The 17641-nt window shown below is 40.5% G+C and overlaps 1 protein-coding gene across 9 annotated transcripts; it reads left to right on the forward strand.

The window, feature by feature from the left end:
• Positions 1-3441: 3441 nt before the first annotated feature.
• Positions 3442-17398, forward strand: snx16 (sorting nexin 16). 9 transcript variants are annotated; one of them, XR_006054232.1, is made up of 9 exons: positions 3442-3601; positions 4887-5443; positions 5572-5658; positions 9174-9322; positions 9535-9604; positions 11900-12036; positions 12142-12258; positions 13673-13955; positions 14822-14930. XR_006054232.1 is itself a non-coding variant. In XM_005918397.3 (9 exons), exons 2-8 carry the CDS (start codon positions 5027-5029, stop codon positions 13689-13691), a joined length of 996 nt encoding a protein of 331 aa, XP_005918459.1. In that variant the 5' UTR covers positions 3442-3601; positions 4887-5026; the 3' UTR covers positions 13692-13712; positions 14822-17398. The 9 variants fall into 9 exon arrangements, 7 of the variants coding, with proteins under 7 accessions (XP_005918459.1, XP_005918463.1, XP_005918460.1 ...); XR_006054233.1 differs by having other exon boundaries at positions 13676-13955; XM_005918397.3 differs by having other exon boundaries at positions 13673-13712; positions 14822-17398.
• The last annotated feature ends 243 nt before the right edge of the window (positions 17399-17641 follow it).

Consider the following 17641-nt stretch of genomic DNA (forward strand, 5'->3'; position numbering starts at 1 on the left):
GTAAAGGCTGATCATTTTTGTCATTTACACAGTAAAAAACATAAAGGTTGAAAATGTATTATAGTTTAACAACTTTGGTTGAGAAGTTAACAATTATATTTTATGTTTGTCAATTTTTTTGTCCATATCAACTTGTGTTTAAGTCGCAAACACTAACAGGGGAAAAAAAAAGCCTGCCTGGGCTTGTTCTTGTCTAAAGCTAATCGGGAACTTGTCCTGACTGAAATTCAAAGTCTCCTGTTTGATGTCATGCTTCACAGTGCAGTGGAATTCATTATTCCTTTCCTGAACCTCAGCCAACACAAGCATTCCCTACCTGTTTTGCTGACACTGGGAAACCAAGTGAGTAATGAATGCCTGCACAGACACTTTCTCCTGTCACACCCCACTCTGCCTGCTGGGTTAAAAAAAATTCCACTAGAAACCCTCCTCAAACCTTCCCATTATGCCCATTATAAAAATGTATTAAAATATATTTGTGATCTCCTATTATTATCTCCTTTCAATACAAAATAACCTGCTTTTACTCTCCTTTAAATCCTTCATACATCACTGTACTGTGCACTCAGTTACCCGAACACCTGAAACCACACCTTCCTCTTTTTATCTTGATGAGACAGATTCACACACACTTCCCATAATATTTGAAAGCAGACGCTCTGATCCCAATGGGTGCCACAACATGTATGTATTTCACAACATGTGCATATTCTACCTCTGACATCTGTGTGGCTGTGCTGCCCCTCGCCCCCAGCATCAGCATGGCGAGGGCTGCAGAGACGCTGAGACCAGAGTAGAAGATGTTTCCAGTGCTGTCCTCCTCACTCAACGTTTTGAGCATAGCCAGAGAGAAGGCAGTGCTAGCTTTGGATACAGGGACTGATGATGCCATTGTATCTAAAAATAAATAAATAAATAAATATTAAACTGATGTCATATATCAACGTGTTGATACAGGTTGCCACTTTTTTCTGCCACTATTTTTTATATAGTAAGAAACAATCAAGCTTTTAATAAAGTTCAAAGACTTACAGCAAATGTATGCACAGCATTTAAAGAACAGACACTTCTTTATAAATTCTGCATTTCTTTCTGGTATCCTGAATTTTAGCTTCTGGGCAAAATCCTGCCTGATTGTGATCTGTTTAAGGAATGTCCTCAAAAATCAACAATCCAGGAGCAATTTGGTGGCAATCTGTGTGTTTTCCAATGTGATGAAGCCAAAAGGCAAAGTGATAACAATGCAGCTTGGAGATAATCAAATTAATATTTTGGATCCAGGAAACTCTTTAGATCTTAGTCTGATCTATAATCTATGATCAATCCTTAAAAGTGCAGTGATGAGGCAGGGATGGGTCCTCATCAGTCAGGATATAGCCCAGACGCTTGTGCCAGGAAGAATTTCAGAAGATAAGAAGGGTCCCATTTGATTTGTTTCCCAATAAAAGAAACTTATGAAATGTTTATGATTCTCCATCAGAAACATGTAGAGAATAAGCTGAATAAAAAGGGAACATGTATGAAACACAAAATTTGCACCATTCCCAAAGTTTTTGTCAATGACTTTGGACAAAACTTATTTTCCTCATGATCTCTTCACTTACCTTTAAATCTCTGTTGATCCCGATAAACTGTATCAGAAGGTATGAAAGAAGAGCTGTTAGTTGCGTAAAGTCTGACCGTTACCTTTCTCTGTTACCTTTCTTATCCTCACGCTCCAGTAACAATGATTGACATCCTCTACTTACTGACATAAAATCTTCCTCTGACTCAAGGAATGATCCAGACTGTTTCAGTTAAATGACGCAGTTTTTAAGCCTTCTCTGACACACCCAGGCTCATGTAGGTGGCTTCAGCTTGAGAAATGATTAAGAGCTCACACCCATTAGTGAAACATGCACCCACCCTGATGGGTGCACATCTAGTGCCAATGGGTGTGTCTTGGACCCGTTTCCTCAAGTTACCCTGAAAAGAAAAAACTCATACAGAAAAGGGATGGATGGATAAATGGATGCTAAGAAGAAGACAAAGTGCAAGTAATAGTTGATAGTTTATTTAATAATCTTTAGAAGCAGCTCCATACAAATTGTTCTTTGTTTACGATGTTTATATGTGAGGTGTGTTTGAGATGCTGTGCAAATGAGTCACATTTTCCACATGCAGGAGTCTGTCTGGTGGGTAGGTGCGTGATGACCAATCATACAAAGAGATCATTACTAAAGAAGACATTGAAAGGGAAGCTCTTTAAAATTTTCCTCGTTTAAATTAATCACAGAATGACTGATCCAAAAAAAAGAAGAAGAAAGACTGGAAGCGCTCCAGTAGGTGCCATTTGAAAGGACTCTTTTGTCCATTTACACTGAAAATATTTGGATAATGTTTGATGTATTCTAAACCATATTTGCACACATTTTTTTCTCCCTCTACTACATGATGACAAAAATGACAAAGTGCAAAATGTCTTTGCGGTTATTCACCACAGTACTCTGATTTATTTCAGAATTCAAAAACATCCTTACCCATAACCAACCACACTGATTTGCATAACATAATCTGTTATGGTGCAAGCTTTAGAAAAATAAGTTTGTGTGTGTGCATGTGTGTGTGTGTGTGTGTGTGTCTGTGTGGCGTGTGTGTGTGGCGTGTGTGTGATTTTGCTACATGATTAGTCAAAGTGGACTTGGAGAGTTCATTCTCTGTGTCAACCTATGTGGCACGTTCAATGACATTGAAAAACCAGCCATGTGGTCATTCAGCTCGTTCCAGGAATCAGGTATTTCTATGGAATGATTCTTCACAGGTTTAAATTATTGACACACACACACGGAGGGGGAGGGAGGGAGGGAGAGAGAATGCTTTCAGAAATATAAATGATTGTTTATTGGTCCAAAATGTATTCTGCAGCAGGACAATGACCCTAACATACAGCCAAAGCCATTAAGAACTATCCTCAGTGTAAAGAAGAAGAACAAGTACTGGTCTGGCCCCCACAGAGCCCTGATCTCAACATCATCAAGTGTGTCTGGGATTACATGAAGAGACAGAGGGATGTGAGGAAGCCTACATCTACGGAAGATCTGTGGTTAGTTCTGCAGGACGTTTGGAACAACCTACCAGCCGAGTTCCTTCAAAAGATGTGTGCAAGTGTACCAAGAAGAACTAATACTGTTTCGAAGGCAAAGGTTGGTCACACCAAATATTGAGCTGATTTGTTCATTCACTGCATTTTGTTGATTGATGAAAATAAATGATTAACACAAAGCATTCCTTGTTTACAGCATTTTTCCTACCTGCCTAAAACCTTTGTGTGTGTGTCTGTGTGTGTTTTCTGATAGTACCTGTTTCAAATCCCTTTAAGTCTTGTGTCTACTTTTTTGCTGAGGAATTACATTTTCTATATAGTATTAAGCGTGTTACTGCGCACTCTACTGGTTATGCAAAGGTACTGCCGTCATTGTGGTCAGAGTTCCAGCATGCTAACATGAAAACACAGAGGGAGGAGATACGGCGGCGGGTAAACAGCAACGGGGCAACTACACATTTGGCTCTATGTCTGTAGTAAACATATTTTCGGACAGAGAAGGATATCTGGACTCCTACGGTAAGCGAAAGACCTTTTCACTCGGGGTCATCTTAGCTTTGCCCACACATGCTCTCCGTCTTAGCTCGCTAGCTAACCTGAATGTAATGTGATACATGCCCGGTTCTTTCAGTGGGATGGGGGACGCACCAAACACGGTTTAAAACCGGGCTATTTAACTGTTGGTTTGTTTATTATTGGGAAAAATGCTACCAGGAGAATAAAAACAGATATCCGACGCAGTATTGGTAATTCTTGCTGCATTCGGCATTCAATTGTTGTTGTAAACAGCTATTATATCAGTAAAATTGTTGTTAGCGTACTTTGTATTGTAGTGAAACTAACTAGTGTTAGCTCATGTTAAAGTGTAGCTAACTTTGACGGTGAGAACGGTAACGTTTTATAAACGTGGTTGTGGTTTTCTGATAGTAGTTCTCTAAACTGAAAGGCGGGTTAACACTATTACACGACCATGTTTTGTTAATGAAGTTCTCACAGCTCAGAAAGGACGTCGTGAATCGTAGTGAATGCGGTTAGCTTGCTTGCTAAAATAACATAGAGGGTAGCTATATCGTTAGCGACTTGGTCTAAAAATGGCATTTATGTTTACGAAGCAGGGCAATTACATTAGAAAGCCCGTGTTTTGTTGTAACGCTGGCTGCCGTCACAGAGTTTTCGCCGTGTTTCACCAAAATAGCAGCAGGACCTTGTCAATTAGTGAGAGCCATAAATGACATGTCTCATTGTGTTTACTTCTTACATCTATCCTTTCATCCTCTTTCTGCTGCTGAGTTATTTTTTCCCCACTTTTGCCTGCCAGATTTTATTTATAATCGCTATATTTTTACAGCGTATATTCCCATTACCAGTACGTCAGTAGTATTCTCAAACGCTCTTCATTTGTACTCCTATGGAGTGGATTGACTGGTTTCTGAGCAGCTCTGAAGCTGAATTAACACGAACAAAATAGACAGGTAGCTGCTGATTTCTCTGGCCTCTCTCTTTCATGAAAACCAACATGCAGCTCTGTTTCATTCAAGTTGACATGTGAATCTAATCTTTACAGGCTTTTACAGTAATGAATTTTACACATAATACACAAATTCATAAATTATAAATCATATGGGGCTCGTGTCAATAATTCATGTGCCCTGGGTTTGTGAGGTACTTGACAGATTGTGCCACATTTATGTAGACTCAGGGCGAATTAAGTAGATTAGGTTTTAAATACAGATTATTTAGAGGCAGTGTAATGATCCTCCATATAATGTTACACCTAATAACTCCTGTTGTTGTTTTTCTATAGAGTCTTCATTGTCAGCCCTTCAGGCTCAGCATTGCTGCTAGACTTCATCCTCACACAACACTACTGTACCAAGACAAGCTTGGTGTGAAAAGCTTTATTGACTTCTATGGTGGTGTGGCAGGAGTACACAACTCAGGAAGATGGCATCACCTTTTGTGCCTGTTCCTGTGCCTATGGACAGAGCCTTGTCTCGTGGTAGCAACAAGCTGAGACGGGCGCAGCGAGCTTCATCGCTAGGAAGTGTCTCCAGCAGCTCAGAGTCTTCGTCTTCAATCGCCAGGATGGCTGGGGAGGAACATGGGGGAGTCGGATGCGGAGAATTAGATTCCCAACATCAGTCTCGCTGTGCGGACAGGGGTGGCCGCAGCCGAACGCCCCCACCCCTTCAGAGCCCTGTGACACGGGCTAAGTTGAACGGGACTCTGGAACCATCTGTCGAATACTCGAGCTGTCCGCGGTCTATATCGGATCCTAGTGGTAGCCAGCAAGCTGAGGAGAGGCCTATCACCCCCACTGTGCTGGGGTATGAGGTCATGGAGGAGAGGGCCAAGTTCACGGTAGGAATCCAGAAAATTAGTTAGCATGGCAACCGCTGTCTGTGCTACATTTAGTCTGTATTTATTAGTGACTAAACACTAAAGCAAACATGGTGAGCAGTTATTAACATCTGCTTTCTCTACTGCAGGTGTATAAGATCCTGGTGAGAAAGACTCTAGATGAGAGCTGGGTTGTTTTCAGAAGATACGCTGACTTCTCAAGACTCAATGACAAGGTGTGTTTGGGTGTGTTGTCTGTGCATGGGATTAAATGAGCCGTCCCAAACTGGAAAACTACATGAGGGTAAACCTTATTATAATCCTGCCACAACTGAAGCAACTGGTTTCGACTATCAATCCCTCTGCTTTCAGCAAGCTTTCTTTAGTTGTTGAATGCTCAGTGAACATGATTCGAGCTACACAAAGAAGCCTACTGTTCCCAAACAGCCAGCGGGCCCGAGCCAACTAGGAGCTCTGGTCTCTTGTGGTTTTCAGAGTATATAATCACAGTTAACAGAGGAGACATACTATTATATGAGAATACTATATGGATGGAGAAATCATGTAAAAGGTGTAAGGTTTGAAGAATTTAAGCCTATTAAAAGCAGCTCACAGTAATCATCAGTGGATGTCTCATTGAGAACATGTTTGTATCAATGAGACTGATCACAGTTTGGAAATCTGTCAGTATGAAGTGTGTTTTGATTATTCTGTTAGGATAAAAAATTTTAGCTCTACCTTGGAAAGGTTACAGGGATGAGAGTACTTGGCTGCCGTGAGTGAACGCTTCAGAGGGACCAGCAAATACGAGGCAGAAATACCTAGCATGATCTGTATAGTATGGTTTGTATAATAGAGCACTGACTCTGTACAGGGTGGTTCATCACAAACATTATTTTGAGGTTCAGACCTCAGTCAGCATCGCTTCACTGTGAAGTTTAATCGCATGGTGAAAGCAGACAGGTTTGCATACATGTTTACACACCCCAGGCCACCTCCCTCTGAGTAAATTGACACTGGGACCACATATTCAAATTCAAATTCAAATTTTATTTGTCACACACACACAACCATACACAGTATGACATGGGGGTGAAATGCTTGTAGCTGTACAATGCCCGACCATTAAATGACAGAAGAAAAGTTTTACAATATTTACAATTTACTACAAAAATTTACAAATTAACTTAGGAATTTACAGTAAAGAATGTGCAAATAGCAGAAGAGATTATAAAGATAAGGATTATAAATTATAGGGATTATAGGAAATGTGTGGTGGTGCGTGTGGTGACGTGTGTGAGAGTCCAGTCCTACACCTGGTTCAGGGCCCGAATAGCCTGGGGGAAGAAGCTCCTCCTCATTCTCTCTGTTTTGGCCTTAAGGGAGCGGAAGCACTTCCCAGACCTCAACAGTGAGAAGAGTCCATTGTTGGGATGGGAGAGGTCCATCATAATCTTCCTAGCTTTGGACTTGCACCGCTTGGTGTAGATGGACAGCAGGTCAGGGAGCTCTGATTGATGGATGTGTTCTGCCGAGTGCACCGCTCTTTGCAGATCTCGTCTGTCCTGCTTGGTGCTGTTCCCAAACCAGGTGCAGATGTTTGACGTCAGGACGCTCTCGATGGTGCAGGAGTAGAAGTTCTTGAGCACCTTCAGTGGCAGATGGAAGTCTCTAAGTCTTCTGAGGAAGAAGAGACGCTGACAGGCTTTCTTAACCAGGGTGTTGATGTGGCAGGACCATGACAGGTCCTGAGTGATGTGGACACCCAGGTATCGGAAACTGTCCACTCTCTCCACTGGCGTGCCACTGATGATGAGGGGTTTGTAATTCCTCGCCTGCTTTGTAGTGAAGTCCACGATCAGCTCCTTAGTCTTGCTGATGTTTAGGAGGAGGTTATTCTCCTGGCACCAGGTCTCCAGGTTCCTAATCTCCTCCAGGTAGGAGGAGGAGGACATATTAACATATTAACACATATTAACACAATGTCTCCTAAACCTCTCTACATACAGTCAAAAATATCACCAGACTTGTCCTAAATGTTGAATGCTCTTTGACTTCAATAGAGGGACTTTAGCACGATACAGTGAGGTTGTATGTTTATTCAGCAGAAACATTTGGCAACATGTTGTCATTTTTCTTGAAATCAATAGGCAGAACCTTTTATAGAAACCGTTCTATGCTCCAAAGAAAGTAGGCAGTCCTAGGTGACAGTGAGGATCTCAGGCTACGTCCACACTAATGCATCGTTTTCTCTCTATTTTGGCCTCCCGTCCACACTGAGGCAGCGTTTTCAAAACGCTCTCGAGAACGCATACATTTCAAAACAGTGTTTTCGCATCGCAGTGTTGACAGCAAAAACGGAGACGCATGTTAGTCATATGATGCAGTCATGTGACCAATTAAACAAAGAGTTCTAAACAAATGTCTGTCCTCCTCCAGAAAATCTTATGTACGCAAACGCACGTTGTAACTTATCTGGTTCGCGTCTTTTATTTTGACAGCGCACCTGCGGACCACTTATGTGCACCCCTGATTATACAGCAGTTGTTTTATTTGCTCTCAATTTTGACAGCCCTATTAAAGATATATAAAGATATATCCAGATAGCTTTTTCAAATTCTTTAATTCTCACTCGCTTTTGCAACTTTGTACTTTTGTGTTACTTGCAGCAACAACTCCACTTCATTGTTAGTCCATTTAAAAAAACTCTGTGCTTTTCCTCAACATTTTGGTGCAACTTTTCAAAGAGCCGGAAAGTAAATAAACAGCTGACAGAAATGAGGCAGGTCGAATCTTCTAGCCTCAGAAATACCAACCTGGCAACATGTATGGGAAACACCTTGCGTAACCACAGCAAAACCCATGTGCTTTCTATTTGTATACTAATGTTTCAGACAGTCACACTTGTATACATACCTATTGTGTCCAGGCTATATTAAACCTCACACAACAAGTTTTCATGTAAAACTCTTCCAGCCTCCTACTCACTATGCAGCTATGAACATTTTACAAACAGTCTGGTTTTGCATGTAAACACTTTGCATATATCCTATCAAAGCTTAAGCTCAGAATGAAGCTGGAATAATAGGTTTATTAATAGAGGTACGTCCCACCACCCGTGACCATGGGAACAGTTTGTGAGGAAAGCATTTCTGCTGAATGAAGCCAAGTTTACTACAAGAAAGAATTCATGTTGGATTTAACACAGTGGTAAGTAACACATTGAGAAATGTGTAGTTGCACCAAAAATGCATGAGGTCTGTAATATGACACCAGCATAGCGCAGAACACTAATCTGGACTTTCACCTGTGTGATTAAAAAAGCTCATGAGATTTAAAGCTCATTTTGAAATTTTGTTTTTTTGTTGTTTTTTTTAAGTGTTTTTGGATGTATGGTTGTATCTTGAATGCACGTGAAATAAAAATGACAATCTGATGACAGACTATTATGAAAGACATTTTTGATTATGACATTTCTGTGATTTGGTTATTTAGTAAGGTATATAGATCAGAAAGTAGCAGACCTGTGCTCTTTTGTTTGGATGCAGGTTTGATCCGAGCACAAAATCTAGACAAAGAGTGTGTTTGCTTTGTGGGCTGGAAGCGTTTTTCTTGGCCCGCCACCAACTTTATTACTTTTATCTCTGCATTATGTCTACACGGCCCTTACATGACTGTCTTTGCCCTTACAGCCTGTAGCTGAATGTAAGTTCAATCATTCACTGTGTGTGTCTGTGTGTATTTGTTCCAGCTGAAGGAGACGTTTCCAGGCTTCCGCCTCTCACTGCCTCCTAAGCGCTGGTTCAAAGACAACTATGACAGCAACTTCCTGGAAGACAGACAGTTAGGACTGCAAGCTTTTTTGCAAAACTTGGTTGCACACAAGGACATCGCCAACTGGTATGACCCCATTATGTTTAATAATAAAAATGTTACTGGGCCATATTTTATGTCATGCTGGGTCATTATTGCAGACAAACCTTGCCGTAACTCTTAGTTTGTGTTGGCTGCATCAGATACATACATGCATAGCTAAAAAGATAACTGATATCAGTGTGAGCTGACCTGTTTTCTAATCTTTCTAATCTTACATCATTTATTGTTCTTGACAGCCTGCCGGTGAGAGAGTTTCTGTGTCTCGATGATCCACCTGGGCCTTTTGACAGTCTGGAGGAGAGCAGGGTGAGTGTGCATTTAGAGTATGTGTAAGTTGGATGCTGAAGCTTTTGAGCATCAGGTACTTCTACTCCTCCTCCACATCTTGTCCCAGGATAGACACAGGACATGTAGCTGTCCTCTGCCTTTTAAGTTAATCATTACCTCTGGTGTTATTCAAATTTAGAAGGACGGGATTCCTCCCAGTTGAATCAGTGCATTCTTAGTTTTAAAGCTGTTTTGCAATTTGTTTTTCCCTGCCATTAAGGAATATATTAAGGAAAACTACATCTGGCAACTGAAAATCTCATATGAAAGAACCGGAAAGCAGCTAACAGACTGAGCACTGTTCTTGGACTTTGCAGCAAACAGAGCCAACATGGAAAGTTATGGAAAGGAAACCCTTAATCTCATTACAAAAGACAGTGCAGTGAGATGTCAGGTGCCTAAACCATGATGGTATATGTCATCTAGAGATGGCACGATACCACTTTTTTTATGTCCGATACCGGTATCATAAATTTGGATATCTGCCAATACGATATGAATCCGATATAGTGTGTTTTTTTTTGTTTTTTAATATCTTGCTGCATTTTGTATAAGTTCATACTCAAGTTTAAATAAAACAAAACACTAAAGCTATTCTGTTATACCTGTATGTAAAAAATACACTGCACCCAAAATATTTCATAGTTCAGCAATACTGATCAATCTAATAAACTTAAACCTACTCCATCCTCCCTATTCTGGTATTTTAAAGAGTACTTAGCAGAAATATTAAGCAACCTAACTAATAGGGTTGCAAACTCCCAGCAAAAAAAAAAAATAGGGAACCACCCCCCAACCTCCACCTCATGATGCTTAATCGACGTAATCAACTTTAATTTGATGCAGTGTAAAAAAAATGCACAGAAATAAATTATTTTTCAAGAATAATTAAATAGATTCAACATCTTTCTTCAACAGAACTGCAGACTGCACAGATGGTACCTTCCCAAAGGAAAAAGTACTATAGCTTACTAGGGTATATTAGACTTAATAGTTACTATATACAGTAATGGACTTCTATACATTTTACATCAGATTAAAACTTTGGGTGTAAGATTCAGATAATTATTTATTAAAAGCTAGACATTTTAAATGAGAATAAGAAAGAAAAGTATGTCTTTGTGCCCCCTTTTCCCTGTTCATGCCCTATCGGCCCCCCTGGCTAAACTTTGCTAGATCCGCCCCTGCACAGTTACCAGCCGTCAGCTAGAAAAGGATCCTGGTGTAGAAAGTAATATTAAATAAATTCTAACAACAGCTTATCAAGCTTAAACGTGCTGCTGTTGTTCAGCTGCTGGTTTCCTCTTTCTGATGCAAAGTGGGCAATAAACAAACAAGAGAGACGGACTAGCGACAGAAAAGCTGATCATTGATCAGTTTCATGATTGAAGTAGCAGCAGGAGAGGGAAGGAGAGGCAGTCGCTCCATATATCGGTTGTTAAGCTTAATGCTGGAATGCTTTACAAACATTCAGAGATGAACTTACACACTTGCTTTACTTCTCTCTGGGATAACTTTCTCGGAGATGAAATGCCGGTTTGGTAGCGAGGCTACAAATGCTCAACCAGACCGCTGAGAGGTCCCGCATGCCACAGCCGCTCTATCACGTGAGCACACTGCTCCGACGTGCTAAGGTTATGAGCCGAGTTACGCCATGTCGCAAGTTTTGTGAGGTGCTTTCCTGATATTTAATGGATCGGATTACATTTTTTATTTCTCTCCGATATCCAGTAATTTAGGTCAGTATCGGACCGATACCGATACGTGATATCAGATTGGTCCATCTCTATAATATCTTTACATTATTTTTTAAAAAAATGATCAAGTCTCTAAATTGAAAAATGAATTCCTGCCCAATATCCTGGCCCTGCCTTGGAAGTTCGAGAACATCACGTTGTTTTGGAAACAACTGCTGTGGACAGATGAGGTTCAAACTGAGCTCTTTGGCCACTAAACAAAGCTGCATTTGATGAAAATAATGTGCTGTCCACTGTTAAATATGGGGTTGAAATATTCTGCTTCAGTCACTCTGTTAGCCAAAAACGTGAAACTGGAAGGATGCTGGCTACAAAATGGGACAAGGATCAGTAACGTAACACAAAATTCTCCATTTGCATCAAATGCATGCTGAAGCTTTTGGCACAGACCTCACAGCCCGCTGGGCCTTTTCAATTCACGAACTTCTGAGGAAAACCCCATTGTTGTTATCTATATGGTATTTTGACCATGTAAAGATGTAAATATTTTCTGCTCCTCATTTTCCCCTCCTTCTAGGCGTTCTGTGAGACTCTGGAGGAGAGCAACTACCGTCTACAGAAGGAGCTGCTAGAGAAGCAAAAGGAGATTGCCTCCCTAAAGAGGAGACTGGAGGAGAGGGAGCAAGCCATCCTACTACTGGAAAAGCATATCAAGTCAGTAGATAAACACAACCGTATGCATCCTTAGAGAGATTCACAAAAGTCTCACAAGTGAGAGGAGAATGACCTTTTGGATGTGTGTGTGAATCTCTGTTGCAGCGATGAGTGTGTTAGTCCAGAGTCTCCATGTCGACTGTCAGCTCAGGGCAGTGAGAGCAGTGCAGATGTGGAGTCATCTGCTGCAGAGGCCGATCAGGACATCCCTGAAGACACCGGGTAAGAGACGCTCGCATAAACCACAAATGGCAACGATAAAACAAGGAGTAGGTTTGATCTACTACTCCTCTAATGTGCTCCTGACACCAACCAAAGTTCATGTGATTTCCACAGAATTATATCTGTTTATGCTGCCACAACATCTAAGTTAAAGCAGATTTTCCATTTATTTTAAAAGTGGATCAAAGGTCGAGGGGCAAGGTTCATTTGTGAATTTAAACCACCTTAAGGAGCATTCTCGTAAGGTTAACAGGCTTTCTTGCAAGGCAGTTCAGTCCATTTGATTTTGTCCGTCTTGCACAAAACGTGCATGTTTTTTGTCTTTCGTGATAATCTGGAGTTAATAAAACCCCACATAAGACCATCAGAAAAGTTAAAGGCATCACGGCTCATAAACTGCTGGAAGCCTTGAAGCCAAATGAATAAATGATGTGTTGGATTTACAACTGCAGTTAATGTAGTAAACTGGAGATGACTGAAAATCTCAAAAGCTCATTATTAAAATGTGACCATTTACCAAGAGGTAAAGCAGTGGGAAATAAAGGATTTGTCTTATCTGAGGACGTGCAGTTTTCTGCGACTGATTAGGGTGAAAACGGTTTGCACAGCAGAGAACTTGATTTATAGGCCCTGAAGAGTGTGCACCTCTCTTACTTCATCCTCTACAACCTAATTTAATTAAATGACAGTATTTACCGATCTCATAGGAGTAAGACTCACAGAGTGCAAGGTTCAGTGTATCTTTCCTCCTCATGGAAAAGGTTTTCACATTTTTAAGCAAGTAGAAAACCGTTTTAATATCAGAATTTAAAAAATCTTCTTTACTGTCAGTAGAAGAGTTAAATTTCGAACATGTAAATAGACAAAAAACATCAAGTTGTCATGAATATCTCTAAATCTACACAATGTTTATGCTCAAAAAGGAGTGATGTTTACACTTTTAAAGAAACACGAAAAATAAAAATCAACATCACGCAGAAAGGAAGTTGTTCAGTTGTTGGGAATGAATACTGAAATCGACTCTGGTGTTTGCACGGTTTTCTCACTACAATGGGCGTTGTGGGTTTGAACTGTGGTTCTCATCACTGCCCAGATGTTGTTTTTTATTCCAGGATTGGACCTTATTTACCAAATACTGGCTGTTGTTATGTTTCTGGTATTTTGAAATCAAGAAATACAAATGTCAACGTTTCAGTGATGAGTTTCAGACCCACACGAGAGTCATAAAGACGGCACACACTAGTGTGTAAATGTAGTTATGGTAATAAAAAAAAAAATAGCGTATGCATGTCTGTGAAGATGTTTCTGGTTTAAGGAGAAGATAATTATCATTAATATTCTAAACCTTGTTCCACTTTCTCCTTTTCTTTTTTAAAATATGTTTTCACTTGTTTTTCACTCTCATATTTCACAGCAGTGCTGCCCCAATGTGAAAATAAAGAGCCCCATAACATGTGAGGTACTTTCAATTACAGCTCAGCAGGCTAACACTGTGGCATACTGTTTCCTCCCCCCACTCTGTTCTTCTTGCCAATAACATGCATCCCACTGCTAACTGCACAGTAAAGATGTCATGTTTAATGATGTTGGCGTGTTTAAGGATGGGTTCGGATTGCTTTCAAGTCGGTCTAAGTGCAGCGCTCACATGGTAAATGTGCGTTTAATTCCCGTGTTCCCCGGAGCTGCACACATTACATGTAAGTGCTGTATTAAGATTTATTTGAAAAATAAACAAACCTGTCTTTAAAGTGCTCGGAGTCGGGATGTTTCTCCGGGTTGGGGTGATTTCACTTTCAGTAAAACTAGTTCAGAAAAATGTCTCCTGATCAAAGTCCGGTCTTAACAAACCACATATTGATTTAAAGCTGTCACAGGATTATGCTTTTTAAGGGACAACTATCTGAGTTAAAGGATGTGTTTAAAAATAGTCTAGTTTTAAAGCAAGTGACCTGAAATTGATTTTGCCCCAGCTGTGGTGTGTATTTGTTGTACTCCAACGTCCTGTCCTCTCTTCTGTCTGTGCTGCACTGCGCTCCTGCATCACATATGACTAACAAATGGTGTTTGTGCCTCTTTTTCACGTGGTGATGTATGTTCATTACATGACCATTGTAGGTGTTTGGATTTGAGGGAGTGCAGGTTTTTCTTTCTTCCTGTTCTCGTCTGTTGGATTGACAGCTTCTATAAAAGTACTACTGTATATAATGCTTTGTGAGTGCACGTGATGTTTGAGGACGTAGACGGGATGTAAACAGTCCTGATGCCCTTATCTGTTATCACTTGTGTTTTAACAGATGCTATATAGAGTTGGATAGCAAGCCTGTGTCGCTGTGTTCTCAGGGGACCTGTACGTGCAGTATTCTGGTGCTGCGGCATCAATAACTTGATGTCTCGGTCTCCCCACATCAATGCCTCACACTTTGAGCTATTCTAGTCTCTCGCATCTGCATTTCCTCTTTGGATCTTTGTCTGTCTGTCTTTGTGTTGCCTGATGTTCTCTCGTCCCGTTACCTTCTGTCACGTGCTCAGTGTATTTCTTCTGCTCTGACTTCCCTCTCTCCAGTGGCAGGTGTGAGGTGCAGCCTGTGCGATCCTCTGCCTGTTGGTGCGGTCCGTCGCTCAGCGTCTCTCCTCCCGTCATCCAGGTCACTCAGCTCTACCACAAGAACTCAGAACACTAACAATAAACCCGGGTCTTCCTCGCCATCTCTTTTTGTTCTCCCTGCCTTCTTTTCCTCCTCCTCACTGCAGCATTAGTCCACATGTTTGTTTGGGTTGTTTGTTTTTTAGTTTTTCTTGTGTTCTTATTTGTACTTTGCCTTTACCACGTCCTTTCACATCTCATCTTACTACCTGTCAGAGGGCAAGTGATGTTTCATTGTCCAGTCATGGAGTTGGATGATACCTCAAGATCTGGACTTAAAAGAGAATGGTTGTATACTAAAAGCAACAAACCATGGGAAATTTTATCCGGCACCTACAGAAGATGTTGAACACCTTGTTGGGACTTTGGACTAAATGGATCTGTCTGACAGTGTGTTTGGATTTCTTGGTCCTGATGATTCACTTTTGAACCCAGTGTGTATCCACAAGACCTCATCAGTTAGAGCCCAAAGACAAAGTCTGAATTTTTGACCAAAAAGGAGAAAAGGGCGGATTTCACAATTGTGACAATCTATATGAAATCTGAATTATAATCTCAATAGTTTTCGCTGCAGTCCTTTGCCTTATGGTATCTTAGTTGTTATGAGAGGCCCTCTTTATAAACCAGGGAAACGACACCCCCGTGTGGCTGTTCAAATAAAAGTCTGACTCAGGATAAGCAGGTAACAGGTGTGTTTGACAGAGGATTGGTAACGATTGGTCTGCAGGTACTTCATCTCATTGCAGTGTACTGCCATTTACTGTTATTGTGGTAGACGGTCCTTCCGTCTTGAAAATTGCCATTGTGTCTCCACTTTCCGGTGCATCTAAAAGCTACATTCCACCCTGTTTTAGTGCCATGTGTCATAAATCATGTCCTGATGGGGGCATTTAGTCTGTACCATACTGTGTCAAAGCCAAGGAATGTAAAGGTCGACATGTATACTAATCGTGTCGTTACCAAGAAACATTCCTGCATATATGCATAAACATTTGAAGGCATTAATTTTCCCAGGTGAAGGTCATTTCACAAATCTTTACACCAGACCTCTCCTGGCACTTTTTCTGGATTTCCTTTTTTTTTTTTTTTCTTCAAGGCCTACTGTGGCGTGATTAAAGGACAAGAATGGCATTTTTGCTCACATATGTAGGAATGAGGATTTGGTTTTAGCTGCTGTGGATTTTAAGATATCAGATCTAACAGCTACTTTTTCTACTGGCATTGCAGTTACAGCAATAGTCACGTTAGTCATGTTTTGGGGCATCCTAGGAAACCTCGACAGAATTTTTATTTCAGATGTCTCAAAATCCCAGCTGATAAAACTATCGACCAGGTGAGATACTCAGGAGTATAATTATAGAATTATAACTATATAATTTGGGTGAAAGACACAAAGAGGTGACAGCTCCTCAAGTATACAGCGGTGCTATTCTTTTTACCTGAAAAATCCTAATGTTTAAGACCTGACGGGCTGGAAAAAGAGGGAAAACAAGGCCAACGTAGTCATCGTTTCAAAGCCTTCAAAGCTTGTTAGGATGCAAAACCATCCGGCTGGTATTTGAGGAAGAAGTGAATGCCACAGGCAACTAATAAACTCACAGTTTAGCTTTGTTGGCTCTTTATCTGCATCAAGACTGTTATTCATTAAATCGTCCACTAAAGCCATATTTTTACACTTAAGAGCACTTGAGAGGCAGACGTTTCACGTGTGGTCGAGTGTGCTGAGCAGCTGTTGTTTTCACTCTTTCATGATGACTACGAAGGATATAATGGCTACGGGGGATGTTGACTTGTCTCAAACTAGGCCTGGAACAGGTCATGTGATGCACTTTATGGATGAATGGCAACACGCAATGTTTGCTAGGATATTGTTTTTACTATTATAACACAGAAATATGCCTTTTAGCTCACCTGATCTGTCCTGGCTCCCAACTGTATATGAAATGTCACAGCTTGGTTAACTTGTATTTAGTTCTGTTTGTCTGTAAATTCATTTGTTGTATAATTCTAAGTGCCTTGAATATTTCCACTCGGCTCTTTTTTTTTTTTATATATATGTTGGAATAGCTTTATAGGTTTGTGTACAACGTGTGACATATCCACTACATCCCCCTGATGGAACTAATGTTTTAAAAACACTTCTGTGTATATGTGAAAGAGATGCTTTTGTTATATTACATGAACTGATATGGAAATTTAGTTCAGATATACACTTGTAGTTGCACTATAAAAATTGACATAATCTGTAATGTCCCCAATTTAAAGGGTTTATTCACTGAGTAATCTGAAATGTATGCTGTAGATATTGTTACACATGCTATAGCAAAAACGTTTATCAGAAATATTTAATTCACATGCAATTAAACACGGAGTGATGTATTGAAAGCATGTGTTTCCTGTGTCCTCACATTTAAAGCCTTCACTGTGTTTTCAGACAAGCTATAACATAACTGCAGAAGTTCATACTTCCATAAAGAAACAAATCTGTCCAAACCATCATTTTGTCTTTACTTCTGTAAACCCCCCACAACCTTTTTAATACGCAGCTTTATGGAGGAACTTCCTTGATCACTGTACGTATGCTGTCCAAACAGTAAGTACTTGCAGCGCCCACATGGAAGTAATTTTATTCCAGCACGGTGTAACACTCAAGGAGGCTGACTTTAAAAGGTGCTGTGGCTTTTCCACAGGCTTCCCTCACCTCAGCTGCATAATGGGTGACCGGAGACAGTTATAATC

This window comes from Haplochromis burtoni, unplaced genomic scaffold (assembly GCF_018398535.1).
Source record: "Haplochromis burtoni strain Fernald_Lab_line unplaced genomic scaffold, NCSU_Asbu1 Contig_30, whole genome shotgun sequence".
In the NCBI taxonomy this organism is placed as follows: Eukaryota; Metazoa; Chordata; class Actinopteri; order Cichliformes; family Cichlidae; genus Haplochromis; species Haplochromis burtoni.

Excerpts from the sequence above, each read along its gene's own strand:
- snx16 (XM_005918396.3), top strand. The coding sequence starts at position 5,027 with ATGGCATCACCTTTTGTGCCTGTTCCTGTGCCTATGGACAGAGCCTTG. Across the intron at positions 5,444-5,571 it reads AGGAGAGGGCCAAGTTCACG|GTGTATAAGATCCTGGTGAG; the intron begins GTAGGAATCCAG and ends TCTCTACTGCAG. Across the intron at positions 9,605-11,899 it reads ACAGTCTGGAGGAGAGCAGG|GCGTTCTGTGAGACTCTGGA; the intron begins GTGAGTGTGCAT and ends CCCTCCTTCTAG.